This window comes from Austrofundulus limnaeus, unplaced genomic scaffold (genome assembly GCF_001266775.1).
Source record: "Austrofundulus limnaeus strain Quisiro unplaced genomic scaffold, Austrofundulus_limnaeus-1.0 Scaffold114, whole genome shotgun sequence".
Lineage (NCBI taxonomy): Eukaryota > Metazoa > Chordata > Actinopteri > Cyprinodontiformes > Rivulidae > Austrofundulus > Austrofundulus limnaeus.
Window position 1 is genome coordinate 818,801 of NW_013952516.1, and position 14,589 is coordinate 833,389.

Below are 14,589 nucleotides of genomic sequence, written 5' to 3' on the forward strand. Positions count from 1 at the left end.
CAGCCAGGGGACATGACTGAGGTTGACCAAAGTGATGTGGAAGGGTGGGGAATGCACCCGTCAGAAAAACACCCATCATCTGTAGGTCAGAAAAACAGCGCCAAGTCTCTACAAAGTGAGCAGCTGCCTTTATTTTTCTACCCCCCCCCCCCCATTCTCTCTGTTCTGAGAATGAAAGAGCTGACCCTGCTCTGAAGCAGCCTGTCTGCTCTCTTTGCCTCTCAGCTGTATTTAAGGTGCGTAATATGCAACTAGACCTTTACTCTGGGCAAAGGTCTTCACGGACTTATTGGGATTTACTAAGGGATTTTAACAACCAGCATAAGTCATTTCTCCTACACTTTGCCCTCCAGCTATCCTCACGAGTGTCTCATTGCCCTTGAAAGCGTGTTAAGTCAATAGCAGTCTGTAGCCACAGAGATAAGTTATAGATCGAACTGTCCTCATTCAGATGAGCATGTCGGTGGGATGAATCATTTCCTGTAATGCACTTTTCTTTCCTTTCCTTCAAATAACATGTTAAAAGAAAGCGAGGCCCTCGTCGACTAAAATTTGGTAAATCGAGGTGTAATAAGTCTGTCACTCAGACAGGAGATTTTGCTCAAGCTAAATTTGAAGATGACAGCGTTAAGTCAAAGATGAGAGAGCTGCAAACAACAAGGAAGATGACAGTTATCCTGATAACTGATGCTCCGAGGCGTCTCTGACCCYGAAATCTTTGCACATTTCATTCTCTTCTAGTGTTTCCTGTCTGACTGCACAGGGGCCCCTCAGCCACGYAGGGAACAAGCCATGTATAATCCAACAGAAAACAAATCTCCCCCCCCCCCATCAAATGCAGCACAGCTTTTTAAAGCAGGGCCTCCAGAGCCTGGGCGCCAGCATGTACCACTGGGGCCATCCGAGACGATGTGGAGGCTGTGATTTAGCAACACCCACACACACACACACACACACACATACACACACACACTCACACCCAGCACCCAAACCCTGCTGTCCTCCTCCTCTTCAACGCCAGCCAGTTTTCTAACCTCCAGTTTGTTTAAGCACCGCTGAACCCTGTTGGCCTTGGCCAGGGGGAGGGTGGGCTCAGATAATGACATACCATATGCCACTCTGCCTCTGCAGCTGAGTGGGCTGTGGCTGGATCAACTCAGGCACAAATCTATTGGAAATTTAATTCTATTATCCTAATATGGGGCTAAGCGTCCATTGTCCAAATGAGGGATAGTGGATTGGGCCAGAGGTTGCAGGGCTAAGATGCATGCCACCAACAGGCGCTCATTGTGTGTAAAAGACCAGGAGGGGGGTGGGGGCAGACCGTTTGGAGCCTTGAATTGTGAATAGTGATCAAAAATGCTCAGCATCTTTATGTTTGATTCTAATGTTTTTGAAATTAACATTTGAGGTAAATAATCTTTTGTTGCTGGGTTTTTTTTTTGTGTGCGTGGTTGTTTCAGGCAGCTAAAAAACAGTCCCTTTCTATTAAAAAGGGGTTCTTTTCAATTTATCCACTCATCCATTTATTTTATTTACCCATTTCTTGTTTCCGGGTCACAGGGAGCTGCTGCCTACCTCCTGCAGTCACTGTGCTAAATGTAGCTTACACCCTGAACAGGTAGCAAGTCCATCACATGGACAGAAGGACATTATTCACACTCACAGCTAGGGAAAACGTAGCGTAACTAGAGAAAACCCACACCTGCAGGGGGGAAACATATAAAACTTCAACCAGAAAGGCCCCAAGCTGAGAGGCGAGCCTATCAAGATTTCATTTCTTTGACTAAATAAATACTTTGGAGTGTCCAGCTGCCAGACGTCACCCACTATTTCCATTAACCAAAGAGGCCCGGTGCCKCAGACTTCCACTGGTGGGAAAGGCCAGACACGAGAACTCCACTGCCCCAAGTGTCTCCTYTTCACTCCGACATCATGTGACAGCGTTTAATGCTCGGCTGCAGAAGCCAAACGGGAGGGATTTAGTGATGGGATATATCTGGAAGATCTGTCAAAATATTCCTACTAGACAGAAAATATGCTGGAATCAGACTGCGGCTAAAGCATTAGACTGTTGAAACAACACAGAAAAAAAAAATCCACTGCAATGCTAAGAAGGTTTACTATGCAAATTTAAGCCAAGGGGGGCTGGGTATTCTTTAGCCTAAAATTTCTGACAGCTTTGAAAAATGGTATCATCATCAGTGGAATGTTTAAAGAGATAGTTCAGATCTTTGAAGTGGCGTTCTGTGGAAAGATTGTGAGCAGTAAATATCTTACTTGTTGTAGAAAGCTCTTTGGATAAACTCAGTTTGGAGAAATGKAGTTTAATTCTGATGGGATTGCCAGGCTAACTACTAATCTGTGCAACACAGAGTAAAATAGATTGCTGCAATCTTAACTCCAATCTTTAAAACTGCAGAACAATTTATGCAAATGCTAATTTTTAAGACTCTGTCCTTTCCACATCACATGGTTATTTAGCATGCAAATACCACCAGCAGCAGCAGCTAACTGCAGCACTCATGGCACAGCCTGGGCCATTCCAGCAGGAGTACCGGTATCTTATTTCTGCTTGAATAACCATGTAATACACATTTAACACGTCAAATGATTTAGTAAATAACGTTTACACAAATTAATGTCAATTTCTAAATTTTAAAATAGTTTTATGATGGCACCAGTTACATTTGTTCTTGGTCCCACTTGCACAAACTGTCCATCTAGTCTCAATTAAATAATTCAAAGCACTATCTGAACAGGTAAGATAATAATTGCTAAAAACCTACACATAGAACCATATACTTCAAAAGATGTGGACTGTCACTTTTAGGCCCAAATTAAAGAAATTGATTTTTATTCAGTCTAACTGTAAAAGAAACATTTTTCTTACTTTTTCATCTTCCCTCTTTGTCTTTTTAAAATCAAATTCTACCTACCGGTAATCCTTATTTACAGTACTTATGCTTCTGCCAGCACATTTTCCCCCCGTTATCTTTGGATGTCAAATTGTAAACATTTAGATTATCTATTAAATGTACACTCTTCTAATCAATACAGGATCCCATCACACTCCTTTATAGATCCAACACCACTGCCAGAAGACCAAATGCCCCGCTGACTTCCAGAAGACAAATGTTTGCAAAAAAAATCACAGACTTCCAAGCCAAGGTGCGGCTTTTGTATATATTCTTAAAGAAATTTATTTTACACCTTAAAACAAAAAAAAAAAAAGAAAAGGATTAAGGATGTGGTACATAGGGAATGTATGGACAACTGTAGTTTACATTTTTTTTGGTGTAAGCTCAGAGAGAAAAAAATGTTAATACAGTCATAATAATTGCACTTCATAAATCTAGACCGATGCCAGCATCCCCCCTCCCCCCCACAACAAAGCCCCTTGTTCTCTCCCTCTCCAGTTAATAAATTTAATTTGACTGACAAAAATAAAAAAAATCCCACCTTAAGACCAGAAGACTGCTGCACTGATACAATTTTTCACTTTCACTTGAGTCCCACAAGGCAATACAATATTGCGGTAATTTAAGTGCAGTACATTCAAGGGAATCTCACAGCCATAATAAATATTTCATTTCTCTGATTTATCAAGTTAAGACTGGCCTAGGTTAAATGCATCCCAACCTGGGGGGGGAGGCGGGTTGAGATGGGCAAGAAAAAAGCGATGAGCTTGGTCTTGTTTCATCTGACGCCAAAGGACAGGGCATGATTGTTTTCAATTTTTCATACACTCTCATTTGTTTCCACTGCTGTCTGTTAGTCGGATAACAGACGAGGCTGCAGTGCTGTAACTACAGGAGTCAAATGAGAAATAAAATCTCTATTCTGACTCAGAAAATATAAAAGCCTCCACTGAAAGGGGAGCATTGCAGGTCAGCTTCTGTACATTTACTCCCAATGTTTCTGGGACTGGTGAATCAGTCTGTCGGTTTGTAGGAAAGAAAATCTGGTTATGAAACCAAAAACTTTTAAAAAAAAGTCTGAGGATTTTGAAAAACACAAACTTAAAATCAACTCATGCACTCTGCCACACACACACACACACAAACACACACACTCACTCACTCACACACACACACACACACACACACATGCCTAAACGTACATGTAAGGTTATATAGAAAACCTCCCAATCACATTCTGCATTGTAACATTTCTTTTTCTTTTTTATTTTTTTTGCCACATTTTCCGTTTTTTTAAAATATGTCGAGATTTATTGTAGATTCCAGTGTTGGTTGAAAAAAAAKAGTTCTCCAAATGGGTTCTTACAGAACCAAAGCAGCAACTATGCCTCACACCAGGACATAATAAACTGCACATCAGCTTGAGGAGGAATTAATCGATCATAAAAACAAATGTGGAAAACAATAAAATAATAATTAAAATAAAAGAAGAAATTGAGACACTTTTCCTCGTAGCAGCCAATACATATACCTACAAATATATCAAACAACAAAAAATAGGTTCAAGTTTTTCAAGTTTCTTAAATATATCATATGCAAACTACCCAATTCCAAACTTCAAAGTTAACAAAATTCAAGCAGTGCAATTAATGTATCAATTATAACAGCAACAATAACTAATATCAACTACCCTTTTAGACTCAACCTTATGATCCTTTTTAAGTAACACCAAGAACTGCTTATAATCGTACTCTTCTCGGTTTTTTGCACATTTTATTATGTGCGTTCTGTTACAGAGTTTTTTGGATTTCACGAACAGCCCTCAGTATTGGCCCTTAAAGACCATTTCAGTGACAACCTACACAGTAGCTTCATCCTTAGTATTTGGAAAAGAGATGCAAGTGGCATATGCACTTCTTGTCAAGCTATGTTCCTCATCAAAACCAGTTTAGGAAAGAAAAACAAAACAAATCAAAGTCAATCAAAAAAATCCTATTGGCAAACCACGCAATGAAACATCGGGAGGATCTTGAAATCTCGTATTTTTCTCGTCTGGTACCACCTTCCTCTTTGTCTGGGGATTCCCATAGCCTGCTTTAAAACCGACAAATCTAAGGTTAAACAGTGCAGCAACTGCTCTTCTCTAAGCTCCCACACTAGTTAAAGCAGTGGCACTCGCAAACAAAGTCCTGTACCGCGGAAAAAACAAACAAAAAAATAAAATTAATAAACACATCTCTGTTCTTTAACTTTGATTTTCTTCACAAATTCACAACTCTTGATTCTCTTCGTCCTCACGCTCCCCCCATCTATCTGTATACAGGGAGGCGGATGTGTGCATGCTGGTGGTCTAACAGACGCGGCACAGACACAGTCTCGTAGCCTTTGCCGAGCATCTGCTCCTTGATGCAGGGAGGGTGGATGTCGTTGATCAGGTACTCCAGGGACTGCAAGCTGCTGCTCAGCACGGACGTGTTGCACAAGCTCTTGCTAGGCAGGCTGCAGCACAGCCCTCCGCCGCTGTCTATGGCAGGATGGTGGTGGTGATGGTGGTGGTAGTGGTGATGGTGGTGTGGGTAGCCCATTTCTCTGTGCCCAGTCGTCGGTCCACCTGTGGAGGTGCCCAGAAGCTCCTGGGGGTTGTAGCAGTCACTGTCGGGGGTCACCAGCACACTGTTCCACGGTGGCGCAAAGTACTGACCCACTGAGAAATTTCCGTGCATACCCATGCAGTTCAAAGGGGAGGAGCTGACTTTTTCGAGCCCGCCACCCCCGCTGGCACTCGCTGTCAGATGATAAGGTCTGGAGGACGAGGAGGACACCTGTGTGGCCATAATCCCTCCGCCGGGGACACAGGTTTCAGGAGATTTGCTGATGGCGCCTCCTCCTCCGCTGCCGCCGCTGTACATGCGGAGGACGGCCTGTTGTTGCTGCTGCTGCTGTTGTTGCTGTTGCTGCTTCTGCCACAGGATGTAGTCCATACCGTCTGCGTACACGCCACTCTTCATTGCCTCTGCGCTTTGAGCCGGCAGCCCCGATCCGGTGTACACCATGTTAGCCTGGGGACCCATTCCAACTACATAACCTCCACCTGAGGAGCTAGACGTAACCCCCATGACGGCCGAGCTCTGCTTGGAGGGGCTAGGATTCGTTGGTGCAGTGGAAGCCCCTTGACACACCTGCTGCAGAGCCTGAGCCTGGCAGTGCTGGTTGATCTGATAGATGATGCTCTGGATGGAGGGAAGGTTGGACTGTGCAGGGAGAGCCAGGCCTCGACCCCCTGTTACAGGAATCACTGAGCCAGCTACAGTGACATTTGGGGGAATGGACAGTCCAGGTGCTTCTGAAAGCTTTGAGGGCCCAGTGTGGTATACCATTTGGCCATGACCACTGGCTAAAGTGCTATTACTAGGGGGTGGATATGGAGCGACAGCTATGTGGGCTGGAGAGAGCTTAGTCCGTCTGCCTTCTGCATTCTTGAGAACACCTTTTGAAGCGACAAAGGTAGATGTGGATGATGAGGACGAAGAGGAAGAGGCCTTGACAATGGCAAGTAGACCCTGGTAGCCCCCTGTGTGGAGATGTGGGTAGGGGCTGTAGCGCTGCCCCGTGGTGTCGTATCCATTCACAGTCCGGTTAAGGTGCTTGTGCTGGGGAACCCTGATGTTGGTGGGGAAGATCTTAATGAAAAGTGGGCTGTTTGCCGTCTTCTGAGCGTAAGCATCCAGCTCTGCAGCTGTGGGGTAGCGTGGGGAATGTGTGGGCACCACCAGGTCACCTGAAAGACAGAGAGAAAAGCATGAGACATCAAATCACAAATAGTTGGATACAGAACTCCTAGTCTTGGATTTAATTAGCAATAGTATGAAAGAAGGCCGTGACAAAGACAACAGTCAATCCATTGTCATCGTAAGCTTTAACTCATTCAGTACTACAGCGACATCTGATTCATTCTGCCTTAATTGCCTAAAAGTGATGTCTAACAAAAAGTTTTTTTTCCTTTAGCTCCATGTTGGTTCTGTACTATTCCATCATATGTTTCTGTCAAACAAAAAGTAAAGTGTGAACCATCGATTTGAGCTAATCTGAGATTTCTAAACCACAGATTCACCAGCAAAAAAGTGAACTGCAAGGTTTTTAAAGCCAAGAATGTTTTATGAATTATAAGAACAGCCTCTGATAAGATCTCGAGACTTTACTGAAATATAATTCAAGAAAACCTTTATTAAAGAAGCCTGAGGTGAATCAAACCAGCAGATAAGCTTCAGAACAACCCAAACATAGTTTGCAAAAGCTGTAAATGAGGACTGGCATTCATTTATGTGCTGTCACACCCCCTCCTCCGTTTGAGCTGTCTTTCCATCTCATTTTCACACCCTCCTGTGGATGTACATCCCTAGACAAATGAATCTTTTTAAAAACTCATTCTGTCAAAGCCTGGTACCTCGGGCACTGTTAAATCAGTGCATTGTGAAATTAATTCGGACTCTCTTCAGCACTGAATTGGGTTAGCCTTGGTACCAGGCGCGCAGGGAAGGAGGGGAGGGGATAAAAGCTGGTTTAATTGCGGTGGCACATTTGAGATTTATAAGTGGTATCACTTACTGGGTCTTACCCTTGGCCACAAAATTTTCACATTTATTTAGTCCGAGACTCATAGGGAGAAGGGGCCCTAACAAAAAATTACAAAAAAGTAAAATGAATATATGTCAGCAGGGGCTTATTAATTTGGTTAGGGTGAAAAATTTAAAAGTCAACCCAATAAAAAATGCTAAAAGGTTGCTTTTTTCAAACTTGACTTAAATTTGAAACTAATAAATAATAAATACATTTAAAATATACAGATGTTATGATTAAAATAAAAAACAAGCAGGAGAAACACCAGGGCTTTGCTTTTGACTTACAAAGCATCCAGTTAGTTTTTCCTGTACATTTAAATACCTAACTTTAAAATTTAAAATGTCATAACGTTAAACAGATAAAAATGTAAAAACATGCTAGCACCTTTAATAGGCACTTTTATTTAAAAGCTTAGACCCAAGAGTCCATACCAGTTCCAACATTTCAGTCCACCAACTGAAGGTGGGGAGTGAGACAACGGCCCTCAGCCAATGAACCAACACGTCTGTTGTAAAATGAGGTGGCAAACAGGAAAAACGCAATTTCTAAAATGCCCACCATGTGTCATTGTTTGGGTGCTGGGTATGGAGGTGAGGGGCCGTGGTGAGATTGGATTTAAACGACATTATTCAGGCAATTTCATGGCTACTTAGTTCAGTGTAACAAAAAAGCGTGGGGGGCTGGGAAAAGAAGTCAATTTACAAACAATATATCAGCTGCCACGAATGACTTGAAACCCCTAAAAAAACATTTTGACGTCAAAGCAAACAAAATTCTAAAGAAAATTAACTGTTCTACTTGTGCTGCCAGCAAATGTCCCGACTACCTCAGGTGTCTGCGGGGGCGCAGGCTGTGACTGGGACGCAGTCCATTTCCTTTCCAATTGCAAAATCATTTTAAAGAAACTCCACAGCCAAGTAGTCACAATTCTCATTTCTTCGCTCCCATTACAGATATCATGGGGAGTTCATTTCAACGACCCTTTGGGTTCCCAACTGTGAAAATGATTAAATCTACAAGATCCATATCATAAGAGAAATAAATTAGGAATTTAACAGTAGCGAGAGACGAGACTCTGAATATCCCAAGCTAAATTTAGTGGCAGACGGGTCATGTYGGTTTAACCAATGGACAACGTATTTTTAAAACCAGAAACCCTACACTTGAAATTTCTCTTTTAATCTGCACAAACACACTGACATCAGAGACTTGGTTTCAGTCGGAATGAGGGTGACGCCCTAATGGGTTGGTATGAGTGTGGCGGGCCAACCTATCTGAGATCTAACTAACCTCAGTGAGGCAAAGCCCTGCTTCCCTCGTGACAGCAGTGTCGTTTGCTTTGATGTTCTGACTAGCAGAGGAAAACTGACAGAAGACTTATTTCATTTGCTCAGAAGAGAAAAACATGCTCATTTCAAAGCACATTGCGGGTCCACATGCAAATGGAATGGCAGCATTTTTTTCTGATCTTTTTTACATGAGGGCGAAAAAAATACATCTTTGATCATCACATGGTCTAAATGAGGAAAGATACTTGGCTTTCAGGCATATCAAGGGCCTCTGCCCTGCCACCCCTACAAGCCCCCAGATGCAATATGCCCATCATTCCACCTAATTACTGCCACATGAGGGGAAAAACTATAAAAAGCCAGGAAATTCATTAAAGGGTAGCTAATTCTATTCCTTCTCACTGACTGAGCCCTATATTTTCCATGCCTGAGTCTGTGTTTCCTCTGAGAAGGAGAAGACAGCCCTCTCCCTTCGTCTTTTCCCAGCTTGGCCCTTGTTTGTCAATAGGCAGAGCCTTTGGCACACCAACCTGGCATCAAAGGGCTTCACACTTCACAGGCCACAGGGATTAGAGGCCTTTCAGGCCTACAAAACCCATCTCAGCTCCACAAAGGCTTCCGGTTATTAGAACCCACAGGCATAAAGGAAGAAGAGGAGGAGGTGGAGGCAAATGAGCATCTGGATGCTTCTGATTCCGGCTTCCTCTTTAAAAAGTTCCACGGTATAAATTTTATAGCAAAGTTGATTACCGTAAGTATAGCCACAAACCAAAGCATATTTCACTCTCATACACAAGCTGTTATAGACACTGTGTTTGATGTGCAGGGCCTGCACATCTCTCTCCTCCAGAGCTTAAAGTCTATAAGGGAAGACAGGGAGGTTAAAGGAGAGAGTCTCTTTTTAGACTGGCACTCTGTGACTTATTGGTTTAGGCTGCAGTAGATCATAGCAGTGAGCGGCAGCATACAGATGGTGCCGGCTGATAAACAACCTCAGAGGCAGCCAGCATTTGTGTGAACCCTCGGCTTTTATAAGGTAGGGGGGTTTCCTGCACCTGTGCACACGCACACTCTCTGGCGTGGCCATGCATGCAAAGATAATGCATGAAAATAGGAAAGAAATTGTGCATAAATGTTCAAATACAGACACACATACACATTTGCATCTGCTTCTGTGTGTCTCATTTGCCATCAGTGGAGCATGTTGTTATCCTCTGCTCAGCGCTCTCTCATGAAATGTAGGGCAGGGACAACAACAGGTGCCTGTGCGGGCGACAGCCTGCAATGCCTCCTGGGCTAAATGCTTCACACTCGCTTCATTTCAACATGCGACAGCCTTGTAAGGATTAATTATTTCCCCTGGGGATGGGAGAATATGCTTTTCCCTTCCTTAGAGCAGGAGGGTATGTGCACTCACAAGCACATGAAACAGCTTACAGTGAATTAACAGCGAAACCTGGGCAAGCGCCGCTTCTTACAATAAGAAAAAAAAAGGCAGGGAAAAAAACTTTCACATGAAAGAAATGTAAACAAACCAAGCATATGATTGAACTGCACTGGAGATTAGATAAAAGCTCAGGCAAACACATGCATTAGTTCTAAGAGATCACGCGCYGGGGAGCGGAGATGGCAGGGAGGCAATTAATGGGTTGACCTTCGTCCTTAATCACCCAGTGCCTGGCACACAATGCCCATGTGTCAGAGCAGCACATCTCTAAATGCCACCCCTCATTAGCACAATGCACACGGTGAGAGAGGCTATCTGTGCATTGTTACGCTCTCCAGCGGTCAGACACAGATAGCAAAGCAGTGATTGGATAACGTGGCAGCACAGAGCTGGCCTGAACCGCATTGGGCCACGATATGATCTAAAAATCCCAATTTTCCTGGGAGGATGGGCACTTTCTTTTCTCTCCATTTTTGATTGGCATGAAACTCCCCAAGCGCGACGTCCTTGGCGTACCCGGTGTTGTCACTGTGATTGCATGTGTGCGGATTTGTGTGCATTTAGTTAAGGGGGTACCCAATTCCTAACACTCAATTAACACTCCTTTAATTAGCCAGCAGTACATTTTGAATTCTGATGAACTAATTTTCTTGGTGCGAGGGTGGAAGAGGCAGCAGAGTGGGGTGGTGGGTGGCGGAGGGGGAGGCCTGGTAAAGATGAGGTCCACTGGGTACAAAACGGCAATAAAGAGAGAACTGGTTAGATTAGACTGTAAAAAAATCCATTAAATTCTGTGCACTTCTTCCAAGTGAGAGGTCAAATTGTGTTGATCACAAGAAGCAAAGGCAGATAGAAAGACTATGAGAGCAGGAAGTCAGGTGTGATAGAAGAGGAGAGGGACAGAAAAAAAAAGGGAGAAAAGATTGGGAGGCAAAGGCTGTGTGAGAGTGCAGCACCATATCCAGAGAACCGTGAGAATGCTTTGCATTTTAATTAGAAGTTTAAATGAAKAAGCAGAGGTAAAAAATCTGAAACGCCCTCACCACCATTTATTAGTGTTCCGAGCATTCTAAAACTACGAGTTTCTTCTTAGCAGAGGAGAGATGCTCCAAAACATGAAAAAGCCCTCAGGGTTTTCCCAGGCATTTCTTTTTTACTGCACGCTTTGATCCCTTCTGACCACTGGCGAGGATGGGAAAAGAGTGCTTGTTTTGATGAAGGGAGAGGACTGCGCGGTGGAACTGCAATTAAGTTTTCACAGGACAACGAGCACGTAATACACATTAACTCTGGCCCGACAAATCAGAGCAGTCTGTGAAGAGGTTAGGGCAAACAACAGAGGCAGAGATTACCGGGTTAAAAAAATGGGGTCAGCCTTTGTTTGACTTCCACAGCACTCTTAAGGAGCCATTTCCCCTGAAGTAGACAATAACTGTTGAATAAGTCCTCACTGCACTCATCTCGTGCCTTTTTGACCTCCATGCACACATGTACTGGGTACTTTTTTTCCTGAAAAAAAAATAACTCAATTGTTTTTATCTTGATAGCTGCATGCAGAATAATACTCCCTTTGAGACTGGTAGATTTGAAAACCTCGTTTTATTCCACATTTTACAAGGAACAGGCGTTTTATTCTCTACCTTATTGTGATGAATGAATTTAGTTTATTAGTTAAAGGGTAAATCGGTAATCAAGCTGTTTACATTAAAATCTATCAGTGTGAAAAAGGTTAGATGTGTCCGGTTGCTGTTGTTTACCTCTAAGGTTCTGTGACATGATCTTCTCCCCACCTCAGCTGCCTGGCCGTAAAAAAAAAGGACGGGAGGCCAGAGGCAACTTTGCCTCCTGAACAATACCTGCCTTGTGCTGATGGAGGTGTCATCTGGCACAGGGCTGATTAGTCAGCGATTACAGCCAGGCCTCAATTGCCGTGACAACTGCTGCAAACACAATGGGCCCTGATAGAGCCAGCTGTTTGGTCCTCTGCAATTAACCCTGCATCCCACTCGTCTCCGGCAGYGCGCTGCCTCTAATTGACTATTGGGCACACAAAACAGGGGCTGTGGGCCAGACCCCCTGGATGCAGACCCCCGCCCCTCTGCCAAGGTAGAGATGATAATAATAGAGGCGTCCCGCGGACTCAGCCGTCAGTCAATCAAAGCCTCAGCCCCCCCGCAGGAGCTTCCTGAGGAGCAAGGGGTGCAGAGGGAGCGTGTGTATGAGCCAGTCATCAACAGGGTAGAGCAGCCTTGCAGGGGGCAGACATGTTGAATTTGCCCTCAACCAAAGTACTAATCAATTCAAGTGCACGTGAGGGGAAAGGGGAACCCCGCTGCTCGCTTGATATCAGAAAAGCCATTTTTAGGAACATTCATCTCTCCCTCTGTTCATCTCAAGGTTGATTTTCTGTGCAACAACACAGGAAGAGAGGGAAAAAAAACGAAATCCAGGCAATTACTTGTCAGGCCTTTGCTATCCATAATTGCATAGATAAAAATCAAACTGCTGAGATTTCTCAGAGGATAGAGCTTTCTGAATTCAGCGGCTGCTTGTGTCATCATAATCATCAAATAGAGGTTGTTTTTTTGTAAMACAGTGAAATAAAATTTGTTCTYCACGTAACATTTTTGCTAKCCTGGCCCTTGCCTTCCTACGCAGCTCCGCTCAATTCTAGTTTCCCTTCACTGCTCCGTCTGGGATTTCTCCCATTGAGATGGATTTCGCTGGCAGATTTTTAGCCGGGCCAATCAGAGAAGAGAACGTCAATTTTCTGTGCTGTGTCTGCTTGTAGTTTATTTTACCTGGACCAATCAGCAAATAGAAGGTAGAGTTTTGAATGACGTCGATGTTCTGCGCAGTGTCTGCTAGTTATTTTAGCATACGGCAGTGGAGGAAGTGAATGAAGCCAGTCCGTGTTGATAAGGCTTCCAAATTAAATTAAATTTGTCTGACAAAGCAGCAGCTCTCATTTACAGCCGTCTGGTTCGGCTCGGTATATCTCTTCTCTCAGTGGGGTTGTTTACAGCACACAAGGTTTCCGGTTAGCTTCTTAGCTTAGCCTCCTTCCCAGCGACAACACATACTTGATTCAGCAGAGGTCACGCCTCCTGCAAGAAATCGATTCTCTATGCAGAAAGTCCAGACCCTTGTACGAAGCAAAGTGAAGGACAGGGTCTGGTTTAAACCAGGCTACCTTTWTGCTGCTATTTTCAAATCAAATAAACAATCATGAGAAAAATGGCTATTTTAATCAAATGAATCATCATGTGGTCCAAATAAGTGCAGTAGCTGGACATTGCTTCTCAACAGGGTGCGCCGCACATACTGGGCTTTTAACCTGCCAAAGTGTTTCACAAATAGCAACGAGGATAATGAGAATGTTAAAGCAATCTGCACACTGATCCCTCGCAGGCAAGCGGACATGGCACGGCTTCAAAAATGGATTTATTCATTAAAATAGATTAAAAACAGAAACTTGGACGAAAAACTCACAAATCTGATCTTTCATTTCATTAAAGCCAGTCTCATCCCAGACTGGAACTRTTTATCCACACGGGCAGATGGAAGAACTTCTAACCTGGGAGCCTAAATATGGGTTTTCCCGCTCACAGACGCTGCGTGACGAGGTCATTCAGTCGAGCTGTAGTCAAGCAGAACACGTGTCTGGCTAATGGAGTGGACTGAGAGAACGGTCAGGTCTACAGGTAGAGATAATACGAGAACCGAACAGCAGAAAAACAACAAACACAATCTGTCCTCACTTTCACGGACTCTTAAACACGTTTTTTTCACGTGCGAATATTAATTGCGGACACTGTTTCGACTCAAAACCCCACTAATTGGGTTTCAATTCGAAAGGTTTCTGCCCAAGAAATGTGAACTATTTTAGCACGAGGACAATGTCATGTTTACATTTTCTCGTTAGAATTTATCTCCAAAGCCAGATGTAACTGAAACCAGCAATGAAAATTAATTAGCTGGTTTGATGTGGCAGCCTCGTGCTCCTTCCAGACAGACCTGGCTTTTACGGGCTGTGGAGGAAATTACTGAGAACTGATTGATCCTGAAGGACTCCTCTGTACAGATGGCCTGGTAGGCAGACACATGCACACACACGCAGATCCTGCAAAAGCACACATTTGCCCTCACAGCAAACCTGCCTTCTTAATTCCAGAAGTCTTTGTTGTTTTTAATGTGCCAACAGTAAATTATACAGAGAATTTATGTTTTTTTACACTCTAAAACAAAAACGGATCCACTAGAATCCACAAACTAAAGCATCAAAACAGCAAATAGTTGAGCCACCCCCCCC

The 14,589-nt window shown here is 43.6% G+C and overlaps 1 protein-coding gene across 1 annotated transcript in view; it reads right to left on the reverse strand.

The window, feature by feature from the left end:
* Positions 1-3,187: 3,187 nt before the first annotated feature.
* fam222aa (family with sequence similarity 222 member Aa) overlaps positions 3,188-14,589 on the reverse strand; it is a 34,616-nt gene continuing 23,214 nt past the window's right edge. The window contains exon 3 of the mRNA XM_014014387.1: positions 3,188-6,699. Within this exon, the coding sequence (XP_013869841.1) occupies positions 5,231-6,699 (1,469 nt within the window). The 3' untranslated portion in view covers positions 3,188-5,230. The remainder of the gene's footprint in view (positions 6,700-14,589) is intronic.